Source organism: Aquarana catesbeiana, linkage group LG01, assembly GCF_042186555.1.
Source record: "Aquarana catesbeiana isolate 2022-GZ linkage group LG01, ASM4218655v1, whole genome shotgun sequence".
Classification (NCBI taxonomy): domain Eukaryota; kingdom Metazoa; phylum Chordata; class Amphibia; order Anura; family Ranidae; genus Aquarana; species Aquarana catesbeiana.
In genome coordinates this window covers 352,070,513-352,085,942 of record NC_133324.1, presented here as the reverse complement: position 1 = coordinate 352,085,942, position 15,430 = coordinate 352,070,513, and the positions used below count along the sequence as shown (strand labels likewise).

Below are 15,430 nucleotides of genomic sequence, written 5' to 3'. Positions count from 1 at the left end.
AGTGAGAGCAACAGTATACCCCTAGGCCTGTCAGCAGCTCCAGCAACTTTACAATGTCTGCTGGAACATACAGTGGGAGACATGACTTTCATTGAAGTTTTGGTATACCTAGACAACATTGTTTTTGGCAAAACCCTAGAAGAACCCAAGAAGCATCTAGAGAAAGTGATGGGTTGACGTTGTCTCTAGAGAAGTGCCAGTTCTACCAGCCTTCTGTCACTTAACTCGGGCATGTCATCTCTGCTGAGGAAGTGGCCACAGACCCCAAGAAGCCAGAAGCTGTCACTTCCTGGCCAAGATCAAACAATGTGATTGAGTTGAGGTCATTTCTGGGGTTCTGCTCATGCTACTGAAGGTTTGTTGAGGGACTTTATGAGACAGCCTGACCCCCTGATGGAGACTGAGGATGAGGGAGATAACATAGAAACTGAAACCAACCAAACTAAAGGACCCAGGAAGCCTCGAGAATACATCCAACACCAGTCTACTGATCAGTGTGAGCAGGCTTTCCGTCAGCTGAAGAGGGGCTTAATGAATGCCCCTGTCTTAGCTTATGCTGACTCAACCCAAACCTACGAACTATGTCAATGCCAGTCGAGACAGAGTAGGTGGGTTGTTGTATAAAGAGCATTATACTTGCGACCAGCTGCATATGTAAGCAGAAGTCTTACCCCTGCTGAGAAGAAATATCCCACACACAAGTTAGAGTTCTTTGTCTTGAAGTGGGTAGTGATGGATAAACTGAAAGATTACTTGTATGGAGCTGACTTTGTGGTAAAAAATGACAATAACCTACTCGCATTTGTACTTACCATAGCCAAGTTGAATGCCACCAGGCATACTGTAGGTGGTTGGCCACCTGCAGTATCACCCATGGGTCGGGAACAGAGATGCCAATGCCCTGTCTAGAAGACCTTATGACCCTGAGACTCTTCCAGAACAGTGGACACAACTAACTTCGGAAGGGATAGAAGACTTGTGCCAAGGAGTAGAGCATGGGGCCAGAGCAGCGGCAGGAGCTGAAGCCATTGGAGTCTCAGCTGCAGGGGTCCCAAAATACTACTGTGACCTTTCCCAAGTGAGAGATGAATGCCTGCTCTAGTTTTCAAAGAAACACTGGGGGAAGGATCAGATGGATGACTCTCTCTGCAGGTTAACATTAAAGGCTCTGGAGGGCCAAAGTCCAGATCTGCTACTGCAAAAGAAGCATGTCTTTTTCATAAGGAATCGGATTGGTTACAGCTATGTGACAGGGTGGTTTACTGAAGGGGCTCCTAGGACGATCTCGAAGTTAAAAGGACTGCTGTTCCTGCTGGAAAAGCATAGAGAGACTGCATCGGCTGCTTTGCATGATGATTATGACCCTGCATGCGGCCTGAAATCGAAGGATACTATCACTCCTGCATATGATGCATAAGTGGTATCCCGTGGCAACAAGTGAGAGCCAGCAATTGAGGAGATGCCAAGGAGATGCCAAGGAGTTATAGTTCAGCGTCTAGTGCTGTGTTTGGAGTGTGGGCAAGTGGGACATGGGATCTTTACTTGCCCAAGGTTCTGGAACGCTGCTGTAGTCTGGAAAGGCTGCAGTGTCGCCCTGTGGCCACAAAGAGGCAGTAACTTGTGAGGATGTATCTGTGAGACAACGCACTCAAATGAAGCCAAAGTTTCCTGCTACAGGATATGGTAAGACTGTTGCAGTTTGTGGGACTAATCCCAGTGAAGTGGGAGTGTGTCCGGCTGGGAGATCTGCAGAAGATGTAAAAATGGACTCGCTGAAGTGTGCTACCCAGAGCAGTGGGGAGACACAGATTAAAACCCAGGTTGCAGCAAGGTCAAGGACTGAAAAAGACATATGGACTCTGTATGCACCTAAGGTAATCCAGCAGAGTGCTGGGAAAGATGTACTAGGGGTGACCAAAGCAGTCTGTGTGCCATGTTGCCTAGCAACAGTAACAGGTGCTATGGAGATGCCCAGGGAAACCTCCCAGGAGCCCGCAGTGGTGAGGCACGGGGTTTCCCAGGACAACTGTGGAGTCGCTCTAGTGGGCAAAAGAATCCCTTTGGAGAGGAAGGGTGGTGTGCTGAGCGGCACATAGGGTGCAGTGCATTCTGACCAAAAACAGCCTGCTAAAGCTTATAACACTGCTATGTCTATGAATGCTGATGATAAAGGTATTGCTGATGATACATGTACTTATGTAGATGATGTGATCACTAATAATGAGGAAGGGGGGATGTCTCCCTTGGATACCAGAAGCAGAGCCACAGTGTTGTCCATGGAAATCTCTGGGGGTATCCATATGTTGGAACCAGAGATTGTCCAGGACAGCCCTAATATTGCTCTGGTGGAACAGACTGGGTCTACACCATGCTGTGAGAGTTTGTGTGAGCAGTCCACTTACCCTATGGGTAACCCATTTGATAAGGGGTTAAGTTAGCTGGCCAAAGATGGAAGTACACAGCTGAGTGTGTTAGCGCCCCCAGGGCAAGCTGGCCAAAATGGTGTATTGCGGCCTGTCTTGATTGATGCTGCATTAGCTAAGAGTAAAAGCATGTTGCCAAAATGTGATTTATATAGAACTGACAAAGATACTGTTTGTGCTGCAGAATCACCGGTACCTCCTATAGCAAGTGATGAGGTACTGCGGAGCACTCATAATGGAAGCACAATGGATTGGGACAGTTGGGTCAAACAATTGCTAGCCATGCTGGACAAGGCTGTTAAGCAACAAGGGTGTGGACAGAACAACGGCTATGCCAGACAGGGGGATTGCAGAGCAGCCGGTGGTTGAGGGTGCGTTGGTCCGTGGTACCAATGGGTGGAGCCAGGTAGTACAAGCTGTACTGGGTAACATTAATCACCAGTGGAACTGGTTGGTTCGGTGCTTTTTAACAGTGTGGAAAGTGATCTCCCAGTTCCCTGTGAGGGTGCTTCCAGATACGATTCGGTACGGAGGGCGCTCTGGAGAGCTGAAGGAGACATCGGAGCTCTCTCGGACTTGCTAGTGCGGTCCAATGGTGCAGCTGAGCCGGGATTAGTAAATGGCACGGATGCTGCCTCACCCGCTAGACCTCCTAAGAAGGAAGAGCCTGATATGGACACGGCAAAAACAGAGATTCTGTCTGTCACCTGCAAAGAGGTACAAGTTCAGGTACCCGGAGATGCTCTAAAATATAGTACGTAGAGGAACAAAAATTGTAACATGGAAAAGTGTGAGCTGGCAAACATTGGTACTGCTAGCAACGGGTCATGCGTTGCTCAATGTCAGTTGTTAGGACAACTGCCCACAGAGGTTTGGACAACAGGTGAAGTGAAGCCTTGTGAAGGTCCCATAGGGATAGCTGCCCATCTGTGTTTTCTACCTCCTTAGGCCTGGCCCTAACAAACCCTAAGAAAGAAAGAACTGCTGGTATTGGTAATTGGCGAAATGGCAATTTATTACTGAATGTTAATGTAAATAATGCCCTTATATATTATATATGAAAATGAATCATTTCTTGGTAAATGAACATGATAAACAGATGTAGAGCTCTGGAGATTTGGTGGTCAAGGGTAAAGGCAAAGGAGTTGGTAAACCTAAGAGACCTACTGTGATGGGGAAAACAGGTACCAGTGAAGGAACAAGTGGTTCCTCATCAGGCATAGTGTCAGGAGCAGGTTCCCTACAGAACCCAGAAAGTGTGTTGAAAGGCAAGGGGCCACCAGAAAAGAAATGTGAGCTCAGGAACCCCAAGGACAGAGGGAGAAGGCTGAGGATACAGAACTGTAGGACCCCACTGCAATCCAGGCTAAGGCATGTCTAGAAACACAACCGGAAAAAAGATTGGGCCTACGCAGCTAACAGCTGGTGCTGAGGTGTCCCAATCAAGGATTCGGGCTGGTGTGTTTTTCGCCCTCTTTCGGATTCAAAACGGGGGGGTTATGTGACAGTATGAGATGCTGTCACTGGAAAATTGGTGATTTAAAGGACAAAGAGTATGCACATTGGCTCAGTGTAGGACTACAGAGTGTAACTTTGGAGTGGAGAAAATTGCTTTTGAAGCTTTCTCCATGTTTTGGTATACCTGGATAGGGCTCTGTAGTTGGAAGATCCCATAGTTCTTGGGTGGGACGAAATCTCCAAACCTGTGTCCAGGTTTTGAGGAGGACAAGCATAAAGAGCAGAGGTACTGCTAAAGAGAGAGCCAGTTGGGCTAGCATTTTCTGTTTATGTGTATTTGCTGGAGAAGAACCCCTGCGTGGGAAACCCTAGATGTTTTGAACTTTTTATTTGCCTTTTTAATAAAAATGGGCTACCAGGCCCTTAAAATACAGTTCCTAACTTCAATGAATCATTAGAAAACGCATCAACCACTAGAGCTAATGGTCCCCCATGTTACAAGAAAAAGACTTTACCCACCAGAGTTGCCCCATGGGTGATCTCCAAAGTCAAGGACCAATGGAGTTGGTGTGAATTGGCTTTCTGGGCTTGGAACCTAATTCGAGTGGACAAGGGAATGAACTAATGGTGACTGACCACTTCACCTGGTACGCCCAGGTGTTCCCAACTAGAGAGCAGCAAGCATCTACAGTGGCCAAAGTTCTGGTACAGAAATGTTTTCTCTAATTAAGGCCTGTCTCAAAATATCCACTCTGATGGATAGAGAGACTTTGAGTAGACTCATTAGGAGACTGCTATACCTATTGGGTATTCAGAAGTCCAGAACATCCTCCTTATCACCCGCAAGGAGATATACAGTCAGAATGATTCAACTGCACCCTATTAGATAAGCCGGGACGCTCCCCGATGAGAAGAAACAACACTGGAGAAGGAATATCTCAGCAGTCATACATGTCTATGACAGCACAGAGAATGATGCCACAGGGTACTCCCCCTATATGGTCATGTTCTGGAGAGAGGCTCTGACTTGCCATTTGGCACATCTCTAGCCTGGGTGTCTATGACATTTAACAGGGGTTATGTACATTGCCTGAGGAAGAATCTGAAGACAGTGTATGAGCAGGCTCAGTCAGATTCAGACATCCGTGGTCAGCAAAACTAAAGAAACGCCAGTCTGAGTGTGAGGGTGCAGGACCTGCAACTGGGTGATTGAATGTTGCTGAGAAATCCCAGCTCTATATTGTCTGTAAGCAGTTGCCCAGATTGCTGATATACCAGATCTGCCCAGAAGAAAGAACCAGCCCATTAAAGACCTGGCACGGTAAAAATCTCTTATCAATCATGGAAGCAGTTTGTGAACCTCAGCAACCAGATTCACAACCTCCTCGGGCTGTTTCTCAAAGGCTATGCCCAGTGAGTAGATCTCAGTTTTTTCCACCGGACACAGACAAAGGAGAGAGCAGTGAAGAGGAAGGTGGATGTCTGCATGGTCTGGTTGTGGCCTCCTATACCCCCAGAGGTCATCCTTCCCCTTCTGGGGAAACAGATCCAGGAACCCTCAGGCCTCATGGAATTCATACCCCATGGTTACTCACTAAAAATTTAAGAAGACCCACCAACTTCCCTGACAGCAGTGAAGACAGAGACTTCTCAGCTATTCATAAAACTAAAGAGAGAGCCGGTTAGAGAAGGGCCCTCCGAGTTGAAAGAGCAAATGAACAGTTCCTCCCCCGAGGAGACTTCGCACACTTTAGGTGAGAGTTCTGAAGGAGCCATTTTCAATACTCAAAGGACTTGTGAGACACCAACCCTTCCCACTGCAATTGGCTAGAGACATAGAGTGATTTAAGGCACTGTGCTGCAGTGCTGTCTGTGCTCCCGATGGACTTCAGCTGAATAGGTTAACACTACCTCGCCTGCATTCACCAGGGGGAGCTGACAAGTAGAAGGAGCTCAAGAGACTTGATGGTTGGCAGCACTGAATCATGGGAGATGAAGTTCAGGAAAGAAGCTTTAATATGGCAATTATTGGATGATTGGACTACAATTCCCACTGCAAACCGGGTACAAAGACAGAGAGAGCTGTATTTTCTCAGGATGAATACCGAGGGATTTCTCCTTTGCTGTGAGAGGACCGAGGTGTGCACATTGCTGCTCCTGTGTGCACATCAGTCTGGTACAAGCCTGCGGCTGTGTGCAGAGGAACGGATTCACTTCAGACCAGTCCAGAAGTGAGCTGATATCAGAACAGCAGGACAGCTGTTGCTGTAATGCTGGGACTGGTGAGAGGACACTGCTGCCATTAACCTGTTGCTGCTAACAGAGACTGAGCACATAGGGACTGGCCATATAACTAGCAGCATTTTTTACTGCATGCAGACTATACTGGGACTATATTCATGTGCACCACCATAAAGACTGGGCTCAAACACTAGCCGGCTGGAGAACTAGGGCTTAAGACTGCTCACTTAGATAGCTGCTTCGCAAGAACTTTGCCTGTTGTCCACAGTAAGAGGTACCTCTTTAGGGGGTCTTAAATTTGATCACTGACCTTCATATGTAGAGTGCACTCTAAAGTGGTTATAGCCTACTGTTTACAGAGGGGTTATCACAGTATTGAGTATCATTGCTGTTACTGATATCTAATGCCATTACTATTGCTGATTTTGTGGATTACCAGTTTTACTCTAATTTAGCGGCATAAAACTCCATTCTATGCTGCTATAGCCTAGTGAACATATTGTCTAGGGGACGGTGATTGATCTAATCCTTTACTTACTGCTTTATGTGCATACTACTATTTACTGCAACTCGTGACAATATATTTGGTTTCTTTACTACTAACCAATCTGATGTTTACTTTTTGATACTAAACCTTAGATATATGAAGGGTATCTATATTTTTGCTCCCAGTAGCAGTGCAGTGTCCATTTGCTTAACCTGGTGTGTTAGTGGGACTGGTGTGTCAGGTTGTTCTCGGAGTTGAGGCAGTAGAACAGAGAACCCAATCTAGTAAGCGGCTCCTCCAAAATTTTTATTCACTTCAGTCAAGGATTTTAGGGATAGGGAGTGGGGCACACCTTGAATTAGTGGAACTACTAGGTTTTGACACTATAATCTATATACAAGATACTAACTGTATTGAAGTCTGACTGATTTTGATGGATTCAATAACCTCTTCAATTTTCTGTAACTGGCTAATTAAGGAATTCAAGCTTTACTGACTGATGCTGCCTTAAAATAACTTATTACAATCACAGTTTACAGTTTATGCACAGATGCTCAGTGAGCCTGATTGTATAAAAGTGGCTCTAAAGGTAAAAGGTTTTTTACCCTAATGCTCACCCCCCCCCCTATACTTACCTGAGCCTAATCTCTATTCAGTGCTGTGCACGAGAGCAGCAGCGGGAGCTGCTGTCAATCACAGCCAGTGAAGTGAGGAGCGGGGCCCAAGCTGCACTCTGTGTGTCTATTGACACACAGAGCACTGCCCGGGATTGAGCCCACACGAGTGCGCCCGTAATAAGAGGCCTGCTTTGGAGGCACTCGGCATGGGGAGGAGCCAGGAGATACCCAAAAACCATTGCACAGAGCAGGTAAGTATAACATGTTTGTTATTTAAACACAAAAATATCTTTTAGTATCACTGTAAGCTACATAGAAATTCTCTGACACTGCTCACTGGGTACTCTAAGCCTGATGACCAGTACATCAACTGTGTACATTGGGATTATGTGATACTGCCAAACACAAGCACAAGGTTGCCAGGTTGCTATTGCCTTCTTGTCTCTGTAGGGAGATTTTCTCAAACATTCTAATCCATTGATAACAGCAAGTTATGAAATCTTTAACAGGAAAACAGAAGCAATAAAAATCCCCCTTTTTTAAGCAAAATGGGGAAATGTAAAACCTCTATAATGTTTTATCATTGTCTTTGTTCTCGTAAGAGTGCGTTCCCCTCACTTTCTATCCCACTGTCAACTTTGTCACAGTAACAAAATTGATGGGAACTCTGCCAAATTTGGTAGAGGCTCTAGTCTTCTCTACTCTATTTAAAATAAAATAAAAGGTTTTAGCTACAGGCAGATCTCTCATTTAACAAATATCTTGCATAAAGATGCAAGGTCTGCCTATTTGTTAGCCCCGTCACTTCTGAATAAAAAGTACATTTTGATATCTAATAAAAATAATAATAATAAAATGTGCTGGTATTTGGGATCTTCAGCTTTCCTTGGATCCCATGAGAATTCTAAGTGTTTTAACGTTGCTTAGGCAAATGTTTTAGAAGCTGGGATGCAAGATAAATATGCAGGGGTATGCCCGAGAGCAGAGACTTTCTCCGTTCTCTCCCTCCTCACAGGGCAGATTGAGAGCAGCGGGAGCTTTTGTCTGTGGACACAGGCAGCGCAGCTTGGGATCAAGTCCGCAGGTGTGCCACGATAGGAAGCAGCTTCCTATCGTGGCACACCAAGAAGAGGAAAAGCCAGGAGCGCCAACGGGGTTCCCAAGAAGAGGAGGTTTGGGGCCGCTCCGTGAAATACAATTTCACAGAGCAGGTGAGCATAACATGTTTATTATTAAAAAAAATAAAAATGAATAAGGTTTAGAATCACTTGGATTATATAAAAAAGAGGTGGTAGAAGAGGAATAAGAAATGGTGCTTAGAGAGTGCCAGACATTTCTCACCTTCAGTACACGGAGTGTTGGGTGTACCCTCTCCATTGGTGGGGGTAGATGCATTGAAGTCTGTGCACACTGTGCAGCCTGGTACTGTAGAGTATTACACACAGCTCTGTGTGATCCACGGGTCTCCTCCTTCACAATCACTCCTCCCGATTCATATCCTCCCATTCTGCGGTCTGGGACCATGCTGTGTGGGTATCCATACAGGGCACTAGCGGGAAAGCCCTCTGAGGGCAGGTATTGATATGTGCTTTTCACACGTTCCTGCGTAAGAGGAAATACATCAGACAAAAGTTCTTCTCCTGCTTCAATGTATGTGGACAAATCCACGGAGGTCTCAGGATCACAGAGATTACTCCCTACAATCTCTCCATGGGATGCTCCAAGACGGTTAGGGTAACTTGAGCTTGGGCCTCGTTTCTCACACTCATAATAACTGTTCTGAGACATTGTCTGGGCTATGGCTTTCTTCTTCCAGGTGATTATGTTCCTGTCCAGCACTCTTCAACACGTAAAGGCCTTCTGTTGACAAAGTTCTCCTTAGTCTGTTGGCTAATCACTCTCTTCTTTATTTTATCAGCATAAGACAGCTGGAAAGACAGAATTTGGTTACAGAATTTCCTCTAACACATATTTATTATTGTGTCATCTTTTGTGTTACTGGTCAAATCCAGAAAACATGGAGTAAGGGGAAGGAAAGGTGACACAACAGCAACTACACAGTTTACAGATAAGATCTTTTTTTTTGTGTGATTATAAATCATGGGAAGCACGTACCTGAATGTAAGCTACATGTACACCTTCCAGGGTGCCATTGTTATGCAGGAGAGTTCCTGATTTTAAATTCATGATTCAAGAGGTACATTGCCTTTATGTATTATTAAAAACATAACCATTGGTTCTTGTTCCATATAGCTAAGAGACATAATGTATACAATTTTGACATCAGGGGTTTCCCATCATCTTTGGCACACCAGTGACATGAGATATTTAGACTTTTAGCCATATTTCTCATATCAGTGAATAAGGCAGATCTAGAAAAAAATACTTATATGGACAACTAGCCTTGGCTATTGCATCTTCCCATACTTATGGCCTATACAGCCAGAACTTCCAGTTGTGTAATTGGTGCTGCTTTCAAGCCAATGTTTCTTGTATATTCATCTATACCCCAGTTCTACATTCTACAAATCCCTGATTAAATATGGAGGTTGCAACCTAAAATCTGATGCCCACCATTTACAGCTTGAATTTCAGTTAATTCCTGCTGAATCAGATGAAGTTCAGGCTGTGGGTGGCTCTGTTGGCATCATCCAGCTTGACAAAACTCAACTGGAAAATTAAAAGGTAGAAAATTTTTAACCAAACAGTGACTGCATCCAATCAGATGCTGTCACTGTTCAGCTACTTAACCAGCTACGGATGTATCGTCTGCTAGAATACAATAGCCTGCCATGCAAATTCCTCTACTCATGCTGTGTGCGCAGGCAAGTGCAGTCTATTTTCTCCACTGCAGGGGACACTCGTCCCCAATGCAGATGGGAGAGGAAGTCAAGATGAACCTAATTCCACTATGGTTTTCTCGTTCACAGGGAGGCAGCTATCCGATTGGATGCTGGAACCCCATGTGACTTTGGTGGCCATCTTGAGTCAGTAAGAGTCTATTTTAGACCCTGGCTCCCAGGTTTGGTGCTCATTTTATGAGTGGCTAACGTAGGGACAGGTCACCCGTCTGACAGGGACAGTACTTAGAGCCCGGGAAAGGTTCCTGAGGAGTAGGGAAAACGAAAACTTCCCCTTTGAGTATGGATTGGCAAGGCTGCATTATGCTCCTCTTGGCAGATGATGTCGGCATCAGCGGGTCTCCAGGCTACTGTCCCATCACTGTTGCACCTTGTAAGTGTTCTCAGCCAGGCTGCTTCCCTGTTGTGTACTTCTAGACTTTTGTTACAATATATTCCTGTTACTACATTTGGACTCTGTGGGGTTGATTTACTAAAGGAAAATAGACTGTGCACCTTGCAAAGTGCAGTTGTACTCTGCAAGAGCAGTTGCTTCAGAGTTTAGTAAATGAGCAGAAGCTCTGCTGATTTCCATCATCCACTCATGTGCAAGCAAAAATCCATTTTTTTAAATTTCCTTACATGCCTGCCACATCAGGCTCCACCTACCCACATGTGGCTAGAAGAATCTACTGATTTTCTCTCATTCAGCTAATGTATGGCTAGTTTGAGATCCTCATTTTCCAGTTTAACAATTATTACTCTAGGTGTCAACTCTGCTTCCTGACATAAGTCTATACTGTACTGGACATTTGAGTGATATCTACATATTTGCCACAACTTGACTCCAGTGCTTGTAATTTATTACCAAAACTGCAGACACCTTAAATGTCATGTTGTGTCAACTACTGGTGCCACAAACGCTTATTTTCCATTCCGCAACCAATATATGCAGTCCTTATTAGCCTGATTTAAAATGGAATTGGTGTACAGGAAAGTATGTTAATTTTAAGACAAGTATTATGGGAAAGTACACATAGCCAAGTTAAATAAAAACAAAAAACTTTACCAACTGGTTGAATAATATTCAAGGAAAAATTAAAAAAAAAAAAATATTTAAGAAATCCTTTTAAAAAGAGTTCTGCCACTTAACATCTTCATTGAATTGTTGTTATGCAAAATAATTTTCTGACATGATCAAGAAAACTATATTTTCATAACTTATAAGTAGAATTTTTTATTTTTTAATCTTTAGGGTTACAAATAGTTAAATTGCAAGATGTCTGCCACCTCCTGGATTGCTGCCTGTTCTTTACAATTTACAATTTCATTGAAGCCAGGAAGTATAACTTGTGCTATACGTCCGGTGCTCCGGTGCGGGGGACTTGCAGCTGTCCTTTAAATGAGCCATCCTTTCTGGCCCTCCTCTCCCTTGCCTATTGAAAGAATACAAATCGTTCTGTGATTGAACAAGAGGAGAGGAGGGGTGGACAAATGACTCCGTGGCTTGTGTGTAGGAGAGTGTGTAGGAGAGCTGCAAGTCTCCTGTCACAATAATAGAAGTATAGCAAAAGCTATACTTCCTGGCTTCTATGAAAATTGTAATTTGTAAATTGTAAAGAACAGGCAGTGATCCAAGAGGTGGCAGACACCTCATGAGATTTAGCTATTTGTAACACAAGATGTTTTTTAAAAATACATTTTTCTGGCGTTTGCCAATTCATCTCTGCTGACACATGTCCAGAGATCAGTTATCTCCCCAGCGGCCTCTCAGATCATGCTTCATTAGAGATCACCTTGAGGATATGTCAGACACGAAATGCATCCCTGTGGCACCTAGGTACCCAGTGGATTTCTCATCCAGATATATCTGATTCAATTCCGCCTTTACTAGAGGAATATTGGCTCGAAATGACCAGATGTCTGATTCGGAAGCACTACAGGGTCAGGTAACTACTAGTACTTAGTAATATGCTTTGGATGGCACCCCGGCCAATTTTGTTGCCCCTGAGGTCAAGAAACTGGATATCCACAAGAGTAAATATTTGTTTTTTGAGCAGGGGGATAGAAATGGGAGGTTCCTGGCCTTGTTGGCGCAACATGATACTCCACTTACTATCATCCTGGAAATTAAAACAAATGAGGGTTCGGTAGTGACTTCATTAGATGACATACTTAATGAGTTCAGGTCCTTTTATAATAGTCTTTACACCTCTTCTTTGCCCCCAAGCTACAACCCGGTGGACATGCATCCCCTTTGGGATACAGTTGCTAGGGGTTGGCTCACAGACGCTGAGTGAGAACTTTTGGTAAGGCTGATTACTTCTGAGGAGGTCCTTTTTGCTATCAACTCCTTCCCGAGTGGCAGGGCCCCAGGCCTGGACGGCCTCCCCAAAGAGTGATATATAACGCATAGTGTACAGCTGGCTCCCTGATTAGCTGCCCTATTCACGGGTTGTCTGGTAAATGATATTCTTCCTTCCTCCATGAGTGAAGCTCATATTATTTTGATTCACAAAAGTCCTAAAGACCCAGCACTATGTGCCTCTTATAGACCAATAGCACTATTAAATTTGGATTTCAAAATCCTTACCAAGCTTCTCACCAGCAGACTGAACAATGTCCTCCCAACTGTCATAGACCCGAATCAGACTGGTTTTATGTCTGGTAAATCCACGGACATAAACATTCATAGACTTTTCACCAACATACATGCTCCCCACACCAACCAGGGTACACGGGTAATTGCCTCCCTAGATATAGAAAAAGTGTTTGACATTGTTGAATGGGAGTACCTATGTGAGGTCATGAGGCGTATGGGTTTTCCAATTATCTTTATTCAATGGTTGCGTACCCTATATAAAAATCCATCTGCATCTATTAAACTGGGGGGACGACTTTCAGAACCTTTTTCACTCCATAGGGGCACGCGGCAGGGCTGCCCTCTATCCCTGGCTCTATTCGCCATTGCTATGGAACTGATTGGCTCTCTGTAATTGCCCAGAGATCAAAGGCCTTCATATTGACTGGCTGGAGGAGAGGGTAGCCTTGTACACCAATGATTTACTTCTTTTTCTTAATGACCCGGGTCCCTCTCTGAGAGGTGCTCTCCGGATCCTCAATATTTTCTCGGAAGTTACTGGCCTCTGGGTGAACTGGACAAAGTCTTTGCTGTTTCCTGTTGACCCTGCGGCCAGGGAGAATGCCCCATCTGATGTTTCTCTACAATGGGTAGATAGGTTCAAATATCTAGGCATTGTAATTTCTTGCTCTGCTACTGATTATATACAGTTGAATTTGTTACTTACTCTGTCCATTGTAAAGGCGAGGCTTAAGGCATTGGAGAACTTGCCACTGTCACTATTAGGCCGCATAAATCTTAAAACAATGAAAATCCTGCCCAAATTCACCTATTTATTTCGTAACTCCTCCCAATGGCTACCTAAGAAAAATATTTTCCATTCTCAATCAACTATTAGTCTTGTTTCTGTGGGGACCTTGCCCAGCCCATTACAAACTATCTATGTTAATGAGACCTTCCTTGCAGGGGGGCCTTGTCATGCCTGATTGTTTTAAATATTTCTTAGCATCACAATTAGTTACAGCCTGCTGGTGGCTATGCCCGGATACCTCTAATACTGTGATGGTTTTGGAAGCAGCAATGCTCTTATCTATGGAAGCCCTTCAACTGTTGCTCTATCGTGGGGGTAAGGTTCCATACCATTTGATGCCATCTATGCTTACCACCCTCAAGGCTTGATGGTAGGGCTTGAGCTTCGAACAGGGTAATTCCATGCAGTTTTCCCGGCTTACTCCCTTATGGATCAGTCCAACTCTCCCGCATCTATACTCTATCCCAGATCCTCAAGCCTGGACGAAAATCCATAAAAAGCATTATCCCATATTGTGGACCAAGGTAAATTAATTTAATTCCCTACTATGTGCTTGAGATACAACGTCCCACTCTCCTATTACTTCAGATATTGCCAACTCTCCCATATCTTTAGCAGCCAATATCCTGATTCTTCAGTGCGCCTCACTATGTCATCTCTTGAGGAGACTGTGCTGTCTGACTGTCCAAAAAAACCTATGTCGGTCCTCTACAGTCACCAATGCTTTGTTACCCTCAGGGAGATATCGATCCTCTGGAAAAAATGGCTAGTAGACATTCCGGACCTTGACAGGGACGATTGGTCTGATATATGGGACCTCTCATTTAAGCAACTTGTCTCTCTCAGAGACCGCTTTATTCAATTCAAAATAATACACTAAGCTTACTATATACAATAAAGAGTGCAAAAAAATGGTTCCTGCCATGTCACCTGATTGTTGGAGATGCTCTCACTCTAGGGGAGACTTCATTCACATTTTTTTGGTCCTGCCCAGCCATCACACAATACTGGGAGTCAGTGGTTCATGCCATACAAAGAGTCTCCGGTTGGAACTTCTCTCCCTCCTTGCGAGTCTGCTTACTGGGTCTGGTTGAAGAATTGGCCCCTACAGTGGCAGAACGGACATTGCTGGGACTCCTTCTATTCTTTGCAAGGAAGGCAAAAAACTAGCCTGGAAAAAGCTACTCATCCAACAGTATCAGCTTGGATGAAACTGGTCAAACATGCCATTCCCCTCTATAAGGATATCTACTATAATAGGGGATGCCCACAGAAGTACAGAAGTTCGATAAAGTTTGTGTTAAATGGCTTAAGGATGACTCTACAGCAGGGATATGCAATTAGTGGACTTCCAGCTATTGTAAAACTACAAGTTCCATCATTCCTTTGCCTCTGGGTGTCATGCTTGTGGCTGTCAGAGTCTTGCTATGCCTCATGGAACTTGTAGTTCTGCAACAGCTGGAGGTCCGCTAATTGCATGTCCCTGCTCTACAGCAATTGTGTCTGAGGTTCTGCTTTATATTTATATATTTAAATATTTATTTATATTTATATTTTGGTGGGAGGGTGCGCAGGGCCGTGCCGGCCTTCTGGGGTGTTTTTAAGTTCTACTTACATGTAATGTATTGAGGAAGGCCATCCACACACACACACCTTGTGTTGTTTTGTATTCTCTTTTGTTTTTTATTGATGGCCGTTCGGGGCACCGGCGGTTTGTATAAGGTTACCCCTGCATGGGTGATGTTTATGCTCATAAAACCTCTAATAAAAAGAATATTTTAGCTATAAAATATGCATATTGACTTTCTAATTTATATTCAGTTAGTTTGTCTGAGATTGACTTGGAGCTAAGAGGTGAAAGCCTGCTCCCTAAACTCTGTGTGTTTCTGCCCAGAATTAATCTATTTATAAAAGATGAGGTAAAGTTGTGAGTTTGAAGTGTTTTTTCACTGGGCAGGCAGCTCTCATAAAC

At 44.2% G+C, this 15,430-nt stretch overlaps 1 protein-coding gene across 1 annotated transcript in view; it reads right to left on the bottom strand.

Moving 5' to 3' along the window:
• The window catches only part of CEBPE (CCAAT enhancer binding protein epsilon), a 38,740-nt gene that overhangs the window by 12,277 nt on the left and 11,033 nt on the right, over nucleotides 1–15,430 (bottom strand). Inside the window, exon 2 of the mRNA XM_073632707.1 lies at nucleotides 8,568–9,154. Coding sequence (XP_073488808.1) covers nucleotides 8,568–9,014 — 447 coding nt within the window. The 5' untranslated portion in view covers nucleotides 9,015–9,154. The remainder of the gene's footprint in view (nucleotides 1–8,567; nucleotides 9,155–15,430) is intronic.